The sequence below is a fragment of the Ochotona curzoniae genome, unplaced genomic scaffold (assembly GCF_017591425.1).
Source record: "Ochotona curzoniae isolate NIBS_2020 unplaced genomic scaffold, NIBS_Ocur_1.0 contig_4514, whole genome shotgun sequence".
Lineage (NCBI taxonomy): Eukaryota > Metazoa > Chordata > Mammalia > Lagomorpha > Ochotonidae > Ochotona > Ochotona curzoniae.
In genome coordinates, this window is record NW_024466312.1 from 4982161 (window position 1) to 4996541 (window position 14381).

The 14381-nt window shown below is 55.2% G+C and overlaps 1 protein-coding gene across 3 annotated transcripts in view; it reads right to left on the minus strand.

Annotated features, from left to right (window-relative positions):
• Window positions 1–14381, minus strand: part of TNS1 (tensin 1) — a 263601-nt gene that overhangs the window by 148690 nt on the left and 100530 nt on the right. For all 3 annotated transcript variants that reach the window (XM_040986491.1, XM_040986490.1, XM_040986489.1), the window contains exons 2-3: window positions 11043–11157; window positions 226–263 (exon numbers count right to left, since the gene is read on the minus strand). Coding sequence is in view for 2 of the 3 variants with exons in the window: in XM_040986490.1 (XP_040842424.1) it covers window positions 226–263; window positions 11043–11157 (153 nt within the window). In the remaining variant the exon portion in view is untranslated. The remainder of the gene's footprint in view (window positions 1–225; window positions 264–11042; window positions 11158–14381) is intronic.

The window sequence follows — 14381 nt, forward strand, 5'->3', positions numbered from 1 at the left end:
CCCAGACCGTGCGCTGCACTAGCCCCCAATTCCCCCTGGCTTCAGCCTTCACCTTGACCTGCTCTCGCAATCAGGCCCCGACGCTTTGCATAAACAAAGAGAGGAGGAGGAGGGACGACCCGGGCGCCGCCCCCACCTCTCCGCTGGCGCCCCTAGCCCACCACCAGACCCCCGGCGCGCCAGGCCCGGCCCCCGCGTCGTCCCGCCTGGCCCGCTGCTCCTTACCTTGGCCTGGCATTTCCGATGACAGGAGAAGTTGCAGACTGCAGGAGGGCGAGACACAGAAAGAAAGTTTTAGCCGCGAGGTATGAAATGGAAACTCCGGCGAAATCTCCTCCCACCGCGCCCGCAACCCGCGCTCCGAGGGAAGGAGGGACGCGGAGGGAGGGGCGGGAGCAGCGGCTGCGGCTGCGGAGGCTCCCGGGCCTGCGGGCCTTCGGGCCTGCGGGCGGGCAGGCGCCACCCCACCCCTCCCTCCTGCCAACCCCCTCCCCCTGCAGCCAGAGCCCCTCCGGGCGCGGGAAGGCGGGAGGGGCACAGAGGGCGCCGGCTCCTTGGCTGGATCCCCGCCAGGGCCCGAGGTAGCCAGCACCCAGGCCCCATGCCAGCCCCTCCCAGGAACACGGGGCCTCTCCCCTTACACACCAGGCGGGCAGACACCCGCGAACCCGGTCAGGCTCACAGACCCCAGGATGGTGCAGGAGAGGGCCTGCACACACACTTGCACACACTTGCACACACTGGCCCAGGCTATGCCTGCCCTTCCACGCAGCCACAGGCTTGCAGAGCATACCTGGGACATCCACCCTCTTCTGGTCCAGCACGGCTCACATTGGGTCATACAGACACGTGGACATAAGTGCACACAATCTTCACTTGGTGTGAGTTGAAACACGTGCACACTCACATATGCGTGTGCACACATGCACACACACACGCACACATGCACACACATAGACTCACTTCCCCCCTCCCCTCGCAGGAATCAAATTTCCTATCGGGTTCCTGAAGCTTGGAATGTCCCCAGCCCTGCCGCCCCACCCCATTCCCCTACCCCCCAGGGGGCCCCGGCCTCCAGGAGGAATCTGGTCCCTGGGTGGGGTCGGGGCTCCTAAACTGGGTCTGGACCTGCTGACCCTAGGAGTGGAGAGCTGTGAGGAGAAGCCAGGAAGCCACACCTAAGTCCCCAAGGACCGCAGTCTAAAGCCACAGGCAGACCCTGCCTTCTCTCTGCATCCCACTCCAGCCAGTCTGAGCCCACAGACTGCACACAAACACAGCCCAGGGAACCCAAGGAGGCCCCAGAAGCCACACACTTCTTTTGACTGGTTCACAGTCAGCCCCATAGGAGTGAGAAAGCTGGGAGAGGTAGGGAGGCAAACTGGGCAGGGACTCGGGACATGACCTTGGTCATTGGCCTTGTCCTGGCACCTTCTCCAAGCAGAACTAGGTCCTGGCCCAGCTCCGTCTCGTGACTCAGCGGGTGCTGAGCAAGGCTTTCCTGACCCAGAGCCACTCAGCCCTGACCACACCATGACACACCCAAGGCAGACCCATCCAGCTGGCCCTTCTGCTTCTTGCTATCTCTCCCAGACCACCCCTACTGCCGGGGTGGGGGGGAATTTCCTCCCTTCCAGCAGGTGTTCTTGCACCCCAGCCTCACCCCTGATGCTTCCTTTGCTGGCCATGGGTTGTGCAACCAGAAGGTCTCGGTCACATGACCTGAGCTGTGAAGTCCTCTCTGAGCCACTGCCTGCAACCTGGAGAAACTTCCCAGGGCAATCTCTCTCTCCTTCTCTCTCTCTCTCTCAATCTCTCTCTCCCTTCCTTCTCCCAGTGCCTGGTGCAAAGCAGAGGTTTAGTAAATATTTGTTCACTTGGACTTGACTGCAGAGCCCCCCCACAGAATCTGTGTGCACCCACACTTATTATTGCTGATCTGTAACTCCACCCCAAACCCCTGCACTGTCCACCATCACATACTGCACATTCACAAACATCCCTAGGTTTCCCTCTGGGCCTTCCCACTCCAATCCGGACACCGTGGGCACAAGGACAGCAAGGGCCCCATCGTCCTCCCACACACCCCACCCTGCACGCTGGCAGTTCCTGATGTCCACAGTTCTCTCCTACCCCAGGTCCTCAGCACTTGCTGCTTCTGCTGTCTAGAACTCTTCCCCTCCAGAATGTCATTGCTCACCAGGTGGGATTCCTCTTAGCCTTCTGGAATCCGCTGCAAGTCAGCTCCTCTGGGGGGCCTTCCCCAGCTATGTCTCCTCCCACCACTCCTCAGCACCATGGTTATCTCCATGTCGCCACAGTTCACAAGCTGAAGTCACCACTTGCTGCCTGCTACCTGCTGCCTGTGAATGGCCTTTGCATCTCTTCTGCCCATCCCTATTCCCTCCCCCCCTGCCCCACTGGCCTATCTCAGTAACTCCATATCCCAGGCAGTGACAGCTTGCTCTGCCTTAGGCTCAAGGGACACTACAGTGTCTTGACAAAGTGGCCCCAAGCCCACACAGCTGGGCCAGCGCCATGTCTCTGTGGGAATGGCCAGAGCAGTCCTGGGTCAGGTAAGCAAACCACAGCAGGGCTGATGGTGATTCTTTTGCAGGTCAGCACCCCTGGCAGAGAGCTCGGCATGCATGACCTGCAGCCCTGCCTGGCACAGTGACATTTGCAGGCATCTTCAAGTGCAGGGTTGGTGGGAAGATCCCTGGACAGGTGCAGGACAGTGTGTAGAGTGGTCCCTGCATGTTGGAATGTGAGTGCTTATGCAGAAGCCAGATAGCAGGGAGCCCTCCCACTCTACTCCCCGCCACCACCCCAAGAAGCAAGCCAAGCACATGTCCTGGCAGCAGGACATCTCTGGCCGATCTCAAACCTCCACCTGCCCCTCCTGCTGTGGTTTAAATGTGTTCCTGAATGCAGGCAGGAGCTTAAACTCCAGAGCCTTGAAGGTACTAAAAAGGAAAGAGCATGGAGCTGGCAGTGGTATAGCACACTAATCTGCATGCAGCCCTGGCATCCCCATATAAACACTGGCTCATGTCCCGGCTGTTCCACTTCTGATCTAGCTCCCTGCTAAAGGTTTGGAAAAGCAGCAGAAGATGGCTCAAGTTCTTGGACCCCTATACCCATGTGGGAGGCCTGAAAGAAGCTCCTGGTTCCTGCTTCCTGGCTACCAACTTCAGATCAGCCCAGTTCTGGCAGTTGTGACTATTTGGGGAGTGAACCAATGGATGGAAGATCTCTTTAGCGCTCTCTCTGTGTGTGTCTGTAATTCTGACTTGCAAGTAAAATGAATAAATTCTAAAAAGGGAAGAAAAGAAAAAAAAATGAGGGGGGAAATGCATGAGCCATTTACAGGGTTTAAAAGTAGAGCCAGGAGCTTTGAGAAGTGATTACGGCGAGTTGCCATGATACAGTCCCAGAGGACTTGAGTGGCCACAGAGATGGACCCTGTCCGCTTCTGCTGATGCTCTAGACCACTCAGGACCCTGCCAGCAAAAACATGACAGAGGTAAGAACAATAGGGCCCCAGGCATGGCCTGGAACTTCTATGCCAGGAGCCCAGAGAAAACACTTGTGTAAGTAACAAGAAGTTTCTGGCAGGTGGGCTGACACACACTCCTGCTGTCACCTGAAGCTCAGGCTGCTGGCCTCCCAATTTCCAGCCCAACCATTCAGGTGTGTGACAGTGAGGGGAACTATGACAGTACCTTCCCCAGTGGCTGCATGTCCCCTGTCACACACATGGGGCTGATTCGTGGCATCGACCGGTTTTGTGCCCTTCTGAGATGCAGCCATAGGAGGCACAGTGACTTCAGTCGGGGGTCTCTTGGGTCTCCTGCTTAGGGGGAAGTTAGCCCCACCCCAGCCATGAAACCCAGTAGGATGAGGAGCCAGCCAGCTCAGGGCACCATATTACAAGGGAGCCCCGCTGCCTCCAATAGGCCTGCAGGGGAAGCAGCCCTGCTGGCACCTCAATTGCACTGCTTCAGAGACCTTGAGCCAGAGCCCACGACTGTGTCCTATAGGAATCCCACACCCTGCAAACCACGTGAGATAATCATAGTACATTTGGTTTAAAATGGTAAGGAGACGGGGAGTGAGTTTGCATGCAATAGGGGCACAAGACAGCTCAGAAAGCCAGCTGCCAACTCTAGCTCCTCCCTGCCTTTCTTTATCTCGGCAAGCAATCAGTCCTTGTGTCCCTACAATGAACTCCAATGAACCCCAGCCTTCCTCCCAGCTGCCAACCCCTGTATCAGTTCAAACCAGTTACCCTTCCCCAGCGCAGCATCCGCCATCTCTCACCAGATTCGTCATCCTACACCTTATGAAGCCACATTGTTCTCACCTGCAAGCGAATGCATCACACCCTTGCTGAGCACCCCGAATCCAGCATCTCGGCACAGCCTTACCTCTACCCCCACTTGATGTCCTCAAAGGGACCTTTGAGTCTGTGAGGAGCAGGTGTAAAAGGGTAGACTCCTATCCATCCTGCAATGCCCAGTGCAAAATGTCTCTCCCGCCCTGTGCTCTCACACTCCTCAGCTCACACACTCAGGAAAGCTTTTACTACCCTGGCGAGCTAAGGACTCCTTAATGATTAGCCCTGCTGCCCACCCCACCCCACCCCCAACTTACCAGCTGCTTCTGTAAGGCAGAAATGAGATTTTGTTCAACACTGCAGCTTCCCACCTGTCCCTCCCCCAGCAGAGGCCCTGTACAGATCGGGGTTCAGTAAGTGTGGAGTTAAGTTCATCTGGAAGGATTCTCTCCCTTCTCAGCCCGACCCCACCTCTACCCCCAAGATGGGGGTTGATGTTCTGGGGCCAAGTAAGGGTGGGTGAGGCCCACGCTTGAGCTCCTGCTCCTGCTTCAGTGCCAACACCTGGTAGCGGGCAGGGGTGCCGGGAGAAGGGAGCTGATGGAGACTCCACCTGCACATCATTGGTCTTGCTGTTTGCCTCCTGTGGGCCAGCTCATGATTCAGACACAGCTCATGCACCAGCTGGGCAGTCTGGAGCCAGCTACACAGCCCCTCGGAGATGCTCCATTTTTGCATCTGTACCATGGGGTAGTAATGGGCCCGGCAATGGTGTTACAAGGAGTGAATGTTTTGTTATGTTCCGTCCTGTCTGAGGGCTGACTGCTAGTCGCTGCCCATCTCTGGGTTCCTGGGCTCTGGCTCTGATTGGCGAATTGGGATTGCGCCATTGCCTTCAGGTGGATGGCATTTTTACCTCCTTGAAGGTAAAACTGGGAACAGAACTCACTGCATATCCATCCCTCTGCTGGAATTCCCCCCACACTCATTTCCCTCCCTTACTCCTTGCACGTATAAGCCCTGGAGCAGACAGTCTCCAAGCCCTCCTTCAGCCACAAGAGCCTGGACACAACTGTAGCCCAGTCTGGTGGCCAAAATCTGACCACCTGTATCACAGACCCAGTGTAATGGTGTGAGGGTGAGGTACCTGGGACCTTTGCAGGGGATCAGATCCTAGTGGTTTACACCCTCATGGATGGATGCCTCAGAGCTCCTCCCTGTTAGAGACTACTGCAGCAAGAGCCCATTAGTGGAAGTAGAGACGAGGCTTCCCCCAGCCCCCAAACCTGGTGGCCCCCTGACCTTGGCTCTGCAGTTCAGGGAGCTGTGAGCAGCACCCATAGTCCAGGGCATGACCCATCACAATCAGCACCCACCCACTTCTTGCTGCCTCCCCATCCACCCAGGCTTGCATCCAAATGCCCCAGGATGTTGCTGGGCACCATTTTTCACTGGAGAGTTGAGGATGCAGGGTAGCATCCTTCAGATCCTGAATATCCCCCTCCAGGTTGCCACAAGTTAGGGTCAGCTCCACAGATTGTGACCTCCCAGGGACCCCAGCATCACACACCTATTCCAGTGCCCTCCGGAGTTTATGCCTGTGCAGGACCAAACCCATGTGCATCCAGAGCTATGGGCAAGCGCAGGAGGGGCCCGTCTGTACCCAGATCCCCTCCATCTCCATCCACAGTGCCCAGCAGTGGCCCCAGAGGGAGCAGAGAGCCCCTGCTGGGGAGAGAGCCTTTACTTTACCTGGCAGAGCTGAGAACTGCAACCCCAAGTCCAGTTCTTGACCCTGGCCACCGCCTCAGCTGGGCTGCCGTTGCTCTGTCCTAGGGTGGCTTCCTGCCTCTCGGGAACACAGGAAGCCCAACATTGTTGGGATCTAAATGGCCTTTTCCTCCTGTACTGGGGTCGGAAAATGAGCACATAGCCTCAGCATGCACCTGACCCCAGCGATAACCAATGGCCATGCCTGGCCTAGCTTCAGCGCCTCCCCTGGCCCTAGGGAACATTGAGAGCCCAGCTGCCCACCTGCTTGCTGGGCTGGTTGGCCCTCCCATGCCCCACCTATCACCATGGGCCTGGGCTAGAAGTGTGTGGTGGTGAATCTGCTGGATTCATCTGCCTAGTTGGTGATACCTAGATGGGGGGGGGGGGGCATGTCAGGTGTCATTCTAGCATTTTCTTGCCAAGATGTTTTATAAAAGAAATTGTCATTTGAATCAAAAACTCTAGATTAGGCAAATGAGCCTACATAATGTATCTGGGTGACCAAGGGGCACAGGACACATAGCTATGAATAGGAACAAGAAGGAACCCAGTCATCCTGTCCAGGGGTTCCCAAACTCTCCCTGCAGACAGGCTCGTGTGGAATCTCAGGGGTGTGGGCCAAGTGCTTGCCATGTGCCAGCTTCTATTGTGAGCATCTGACACAAATGATCACATTGGATCCCTCAGGAACATGAGGAGGAGGTTTTACTGTCTGTCCCATTTTTTTTATAAAGATTTATTTATTTTTATTGCAAAGACAGATATATATATATAGAGAGAGAGAGAGAGGAGGAGGAGAGAGAGAGAGAAATATCCTCCATCCAATGATTCACTCCCCAAGTGAATGCAACAACCGGTGCTGTGCCGATCCGAAGCCAGGAGCCAGAACCTCTTCCAGATCGCCCACACAGGTGCAGGGTCTCAAGGCTTTGGGCCACAAGCAGGGAGCTGGGTGGGAAATGGGGCTGCCGGGATTGGAACCGGTGTCCCTATGGGATCCTGGCACATTCAAGGTGAGGACTTCAGCTGCTAGGCCAAGGTGCCTGGCCCTGTCTGTCCCACTTTAAAGGCGAGGAGTCTGAGGCTCAAAGAGGTGAAGCAGGGGCTTGCATGGCATAGAGATAGCTACCCCCTGTGATGCCAGTATTCTACTTGCAACCCAGTTGCCTGCTAATATGCCTGGACAAAGCAGCAGAAGATGGTCCAAATCCTAGGGTCCCTGCCATCTATGCAGAAGATCCTGGCTTCGGCCTGACCCAGTAGCAGTTACACACATCTATGGGGTAAATCCCAGATAGAAGTACTCTCTCTCTCCTCTCTCCCTTTCTAGCTCTTTCAAATGCATAAACAAATTTTTAATATATGTTTAGTTTTACTAGGCAGAGTTACACAGAGAGGAGAGACAGAGATCTTCCATTTGATGGTTCCATTCCCAACTAGTTGTAATATCCAGAACTGGACTGGTCCAGAGCTAGGAGCCAGGAGCTATTCTGAATCTCCCATGGCCTTGGACCATCTTCCACTGCTTTTTCAGGCCATAAGCAGGGATCTGGATTGAAAGTGGAACAGCCAGGGCTTGAACTGGCATCATATGGGATACCAGCACTTCAGCCTGATGATGCTATGCCACCATGCCAGCCCTAAGTTAATCTTTTAGGGAAAAAAAAAATGGAAAGAAGTGAACAATCTGCCCCAGTCCTCACTTATAAGGGGCAGAACCGACTGGAGGACACCTCGGCCAAGTACAAAGCCCGCTCACTGTGCCTCCCAGGCTTGCTCAGAGGCAAGTGGGCAGGTGGGAGCACAAACAAACCCATGCCCCGGAACCTTGCCTTGAACTTCACCGGGGCCCTTCTCCAAGAACTGCACCACTCCTTCAGGATACAGTGGAGAATACCTAATCACTTACAGAAACGGGAGTTTCAGGACCAGAGAGGTTAAGAGTCTTATCCCTGGACACACAGGCAGGCAGTGGCAAGCCAGGACTAGAAACCCAGAGCTTTCTATCCTACATGCTGCTGCTGGTGGCCCCAGGCAGGGCCTTGGACACAAGGCAAAAAGCTGGGGGTCCTGGGAGGTGACAGGGCCAAGGACTTGTCCCATCACAGACTGTGTTACTGTCCCAGATGCATCCTGATCTAGGTAAACTGCAGGTAACTGCAGGCTGGCTGGAAGGCACAGAAGAGGGAAGTGAGCTGAGTCAGGACCTCAGGCTAGGCCCACAGGGCAGCCCTGGGGCTTCTCAGCTAGCCTTCTGGACTTTCATGTTGGATTTCCTCCTATACTGAGCCACTAGGGCTGTGGGCAAAGCTGTGAGTCCAGCAGGCTGCCTTCCAGGGTTCCCACTATTCATGGAACTTCCTTATAGCACTGTCCAGGCACCTGTGGGACAGAGGAACCCCTACACATCCCTCAAGACCCAGTCTGTGCATGCCCTCCTTGCTAAAGCAGATGAGAATATCTCTGTGGCCTTTTGCATGGTCCTCTGCACCAGCCCTGCCACTGTGCAGGTCTAACCAGGTATCTGTCCCCAAGTCTCCTCCAAGCCTTCCGCTTGCAGCAGAAGCAAGTCTTGTGCAGACTGACTCAGCCAGCCCTCCAGCTTGAGCCCTCAGGTAGCCAAGACCCAAATAGTGAGTGGAATATAGGCTGCAGCTTAGTCCACACCTCCCCTCCTCTACCTGATAACAAGCTGAAGGAAGAAGGATGGGATGGGATTGGGATGAATGGAAGGAAGGAAGGATGGATGAGGGAGTCTGTTCACTTCATGATCTCCAAAGCACAGAGCATTGGTCCATTCCTGCATCTCCCACAAGTGAGCCCAGTAGCCGGCATCCCTGCCCCAAGCCTCTTGCCAAGGGTGCCCGAGTCTCCCTCTCCCTTACTGGAACCATCTTCTGAGTCTTCCATGGCCCAGTGCTGACACCTGGTGGTGTCTTCAGAGTATAGCCCTCCTGGCTTTCTTCCCTCTCCACGACTGCCCACCTTCCCACCTGCCTGCAGCCCAGGCTGCCAAACCAGCTGGTCCCTCACCCTCCTCTCAGGTTCACACTGGCAGAGACAGGCTGGGAGCTAGGTGAAACTGGGACCACCTCTACTTTCCTCAGGAGCCTGCCATTCCCATAGAATCTCCTGATCCCTAAGTCCTGGCCAGGTCAGCTGAGAAACCTAGAGCCACTGAAGGAGACAGACTCCAGCCAGAGATGTGCCCAAGTTCACCTGCTGGACTTTTGCCTCCATCCCCAAGCTGCCTCCTATTGAGGAGTCACTGGGGCGAAGCGGAGGAGCTAGGGAAGACAGACACAGGCTAACCCCCGAAGCCTTTTGGCACTGAGCAGAGTAGAGGGATTGCCTGCAAACAAAATGCCCAACCCCACCCTCAGCAATTCCTCCCTGACATCTCCCCAGACTCCCACCCTAAGCCACCACCAAGCCCCAGTGGGACCTCTTGGGTCAAGGGTGACACCAGGTGGCTGGTTTGGGTATTGCAAAAGTTAACAGCCTGGGACCAACCTTCACATGCACACTGCCAGCCATGCCCACCGCCCCGACCTCCAGCACCCAGAAGAGAGGCCTTGCCCACTGCCTAGAGCACACACCCTGAAAACTGACCCCACCCCAGCTAGCCATGTGCCGCTCTCTGCCTCGGTTTCCTTTGATGTAAAACTTGAACAACACGAGCCTCTTCCGGATGCTGTGACCCTAGAGGAGAGGGTGCAGGGGCGCTGGGTACTCAGCCGTGCTCTGAACCCCAGGCAGCCTTGCTGAGAAAACAGCAGGTGCACACAGCTGGAGTATGAGGCTGCAGGGAAAAGCAAGCCACAGCCATCAGCATGTCTGGCACACCTGATGTACCTGGAACTGCAGGGAGCAGCTGGCTTGGGCATGGAATGAAGGACAGGGACACGGCTGGGCACAGGCCAACCCCACCAGGTGTGTTATCTTGGTGGGGGTGCGGTCCCTAAAGGTTTCCACCAAGAAAGTGACCTAACTGGATGGGCATATCTAAGTCCCTCAGGCTATGACCCCTCAACCAGGGGTGGAAAAAGGACATGTCTGCTGGCACAGCTGAGTAGGTGGGGCCTTGGGTACAGACTGGGCACAGGGCCTCCTGCTGGTCCCACTGTATTTCCTGGGACAGAATCCTGGCTCCCTGGCAACAGCTAAGCCCCAGGCCATTCCAGGACACATCAGGAGGAGCATGGGAGTAAGAGTCCAGGCCTCTGGAAGGCAGGTCCCGTTGAAGTCTGCCCCAGGAGCCTTGAAAGTTATCCTTAATCTACCACCCAGAGGTGACTGCTACTTTGCTTTATTACTGTACTCCAAGGGCCAGGCATATGCCACCCCCATGCCACCCATATGCCTCCAACATGGCTTCCATGCCAGCGGACACACCAACCACATACCCTTCTCCACAACTTCTAAACTGCTTACATGCATTCTCCATATCACACCTTCCACACACCACACACTTCTGCAGAGTATCCACACACGATCTATATCCCACCCGCATACCTCAATCACATGGCCTCCTCATGTCAATTGCACAGCCTCCGTGCACCTTCCACGAACACTTCACACTGCTTCCATATGCCACCTATGTGCCTTCTACACACAAACTAGCCGCTCTTTGCCTGCTGTCCACGCACCTTTCCCGGCCATGACATCCTATCCTTACACCCCCACAGCCTTTCTCAAGCCACTTGTGTGCTCCTCCAACACCTTCTTCAAATCACCCACACATATATCACACCCGGTATCTGCACACCAGCCACATGCCTTTGCCCTAAAACCCACCGCCTGCCTGTAGGCCGTTCACATCCGCCAACATATCTCCACCCACTGACTTCAGCGGCTTGCTCCACCTGATGAGAGCAAGGCACCAGGCCAGGGCCTGGCCACCCACTTCCCAGCCAGGCCAGCTGCTCACCTTTGCAGACACAGCCTTCCCGCGTAATGGCCTGTCGACAGATGCCACAGGGCTTCACCTTCTTGAAGGTCTTCACCTTGAAGTGGTGTGTCTTGGGAGCCTCCAGGTCTTCTGGCTGCGGGAGGAGAGGCACAGGGGTCAGGCCTGGGAGATGGAGTTGGGGGATGAGAGAAGCAGGCAGAAATGGGAGAAGAAGGGCCAGAGCCCCCTTTGTGGGCCAAGGGGCGGATGAGGTGCTCACAGAGAGAGAGAGGACAGCATCTGCTGATGGGAAGCTTATCGCAGATCCTGAGTCTGGGGTTCAGTCAGAGGACAGAGCTGAGGGCACAGCTGGGTACCCCAGAGCCAAGAGCCCTGATACCCCTTCATGGCTGCCACCATCCCTTTTTTGTTTGAGTTACTTTGTTCCTAAGCAAGAGTTGCACACAGTGAAGTGTGCTGATTTTAAATCCACTGCTGGATACGACATCACACATGTGTGTCCCCTATAACCACACTCCAGAAGGCTGCCCCATGCCCCTCTCAGGCAACGCCTTCCCTGGTTCCCCATAAACCAACACCCACATGGGATCCCAGTGGTTTTTAAACTTCATTGAAGTGGAATTACTTGAACATATGCTTACAGCTGCTTTCTTTCATACCACACTCATCTGTCAGTTTCACCCGCATTGTTGCAGAAAGTAATCTGACTGCCTTTTCATTGCTGCGTAGTATTCTGTTGCATAAATGTAGACATGAATTCTGCTGTGGACGGTGCTTGACTTTGCCAAATCCATGTCCTCCAAACGTGAGTTCTCTTTTTTCATCAGCCCCAGGCCAGAAGGCTGTTTCTAGCTTCATTTTCTCTCAAGTTATAGAAATATGGATGTTGATGTGCTCTTCAAAGTTTGTACTTCTTTTCATTTTAAATTATTTATTTATTTATTGAAGAGAGATTCCCTATCGACTGCTTCACTCCCCAACTGACTGGAATGTTCAGGCCAAAACGTAAGGGCTGGATCTCTGTCCTGGCTTCCCACATGAGCAGCAGGGACCTGAGTCTTTGGACCGCCCTCCACTGTCTTCCCGGGTGTATTAGCAGGGAACTAGATCAGAAGTGGACTTAAGGGGTGGAGTCCAGGTAAGTCTGAGCAGTGATGCAAGTGTCTGGATCCCCCAGTCACATAGCTGTGGCTGGCAGAACCCATGCCAGGCCAGGCTACCTGCTAGGGATCATAGCTCCCCATCCACAGCTGCTAGGTCGGGGGGGAGGGTCCTGGGCTTGTGGGCAGCCAGAGCACCAACTGGCACCAGGCTTTGCCCACCAGCTGCCCAGTGCTAAGCTCTGGGGTCTTGGGGGGATGAGGAATTACTTTCCTAGGAACATCCATGGATAAGACTACTGTGCATGTAGCTGAGGAATGAATCCTGAGGGACACCCAACAACGGGGCCATTGTACTTGCAAGTACGCGAGGGGATTGAGACCTGGTGATCTGGAGTGGAGAGACCTGAAGATCTTTATGGGTCAGACTGATGCACCAGCCCACATGGGAGTCCTGGGTTGGGCTTGCTAGCATGGAACATGGATGACTACCACACCAGCACACACACAAGCTATGGCTAGGGGTCTGTCTGGCAGGGCTAGATCCCAGTACCTGACAGTGAGTATCAGATCAGGGGATGAATCACATTAGGCAGGGCCATGACACCAACCAGCACACCAGAAAACAAGCTCTTGGCATAGATTCAGTGGGGATATGTGGGCCCAACCATATGGATATAAGTCCTGCTGGTTAGCTTGAGAGTTGGAATGATGTTGGGCTGAGCTAGGTGTGACCATGGAACTCACCAATGCTTACCAGGACTGGGGCTGGGAACAAGCGGGGCAGGCCTAGGCTGCAGCACCCACATTAGAACCCTAAAACAGGGTGTGGGGTAAGCCAGGCCACACCAGCTCATGCAAAGGCTGGGACAGATGGGGCAGGCCATGCTGAGTAAAGGGCAAGCACCCACTGATATACGTAAGATCTGGGTCTGGGAGCAGCACAAGTGGGGAACTCCTCTAGTGGGTTGTAGCTCCCACTGATGAGCACATGGTCCAGGCCTGGATGTTGGGTAGACTGGGCAGAGTAGCTCCACGTGTCAGCAAGTGTGTGAGCTGGTTTTGGAAAGGGGCAGACTAGGCAGAGCCAAGCAAATCATAATCCACTGGCAAGTGCAGAAACCAGGATGGAGTACAAGTCACGCCAGGTTAGGCTGCCATACCTACTGGTTTGCATGAACCAGAGAGGAGAGCAGACTGATCAGGAACAGGTTGTAGCACCTACCCACAAGAGTTAGGATTGGGCCAGGCCAAGCTGCAGCACCCAAAGACAAAGGCCAAGACAGGGGAGGGACTATGCCAAACTAGGTCAGAACAATCACTGGCATGTGAGAGTTCTGTGGCTGGGATCAGGCCTGGTTGGGGAGCTAAAGGGACACCTTGACTGGGTTGTAGGTCCCACTGGTGAGGGCAGGGACCAGAGTGGGGACTGCAGTCTGGTCTGGACATGGCTGCAGACTCCCTCAGCATGACTGTCAACTGGGTCTGGGATGTGCCAGACTGGACTAGATTCCAGCACCCACTGGTGATCATGAGAACCAGGGTGGGTGTAGGACAGGCTTGGCTAGCTCTTTGCTCTTGCTGAGCCATGCATGAGCTGCATCTGGGTGTGGAATAGGCTTGCCTGGGCTGTAGCACTTAACAGAAAGAACCAGAATGGATGAAGGCTAGTCAGGAAAGGCTAGGACAGGAGGTGGACAAAGTAGGGTTGGCCCATGGACCCACTGGTGTGCACAAGATCTGGCATTGGGAGAGGTTCTGATGGAGGAGTTTGGGGAATTCCTCTGTCAGGGCACAGTCCCTGCAGGTGAACGCAAGAACCAAGAAAGGGAACAGCCCAGAACAGGCCAGGTTATGGTACACACGGGCTTACCTTTGGCTCAGGTCTGGGGCGAGCCAGGTTGGGCCAGTTCATACCACCACACTGGCAAATCCAAAAGCCAGAATAGTGTATAGATCATGCCAGGATGGGCTGCAATAGCAGCCAGTTCACATTAGAGCTGGGACAGGGGGCTGGCTGGGCTGGCTAGGCTGTAGTCCCCACCAGCATGAGCTTGAACTAGAGGCAGGTCAAGCCAGGCCAGGCTATAGCACCCACTGGCAAATGTCAAGGTGAGGCAGACCATGCCAGATTGGGCCTCAGCACCCAACCAGCACACATGAGACCCAGGGAGGAGTGGACAAACTCAGAAGGGGGTTGCAAGGAGCTCCCCTGCTGGGCCTCTACTCCTACTGGTGTGCGTGAGAACTAGGACTG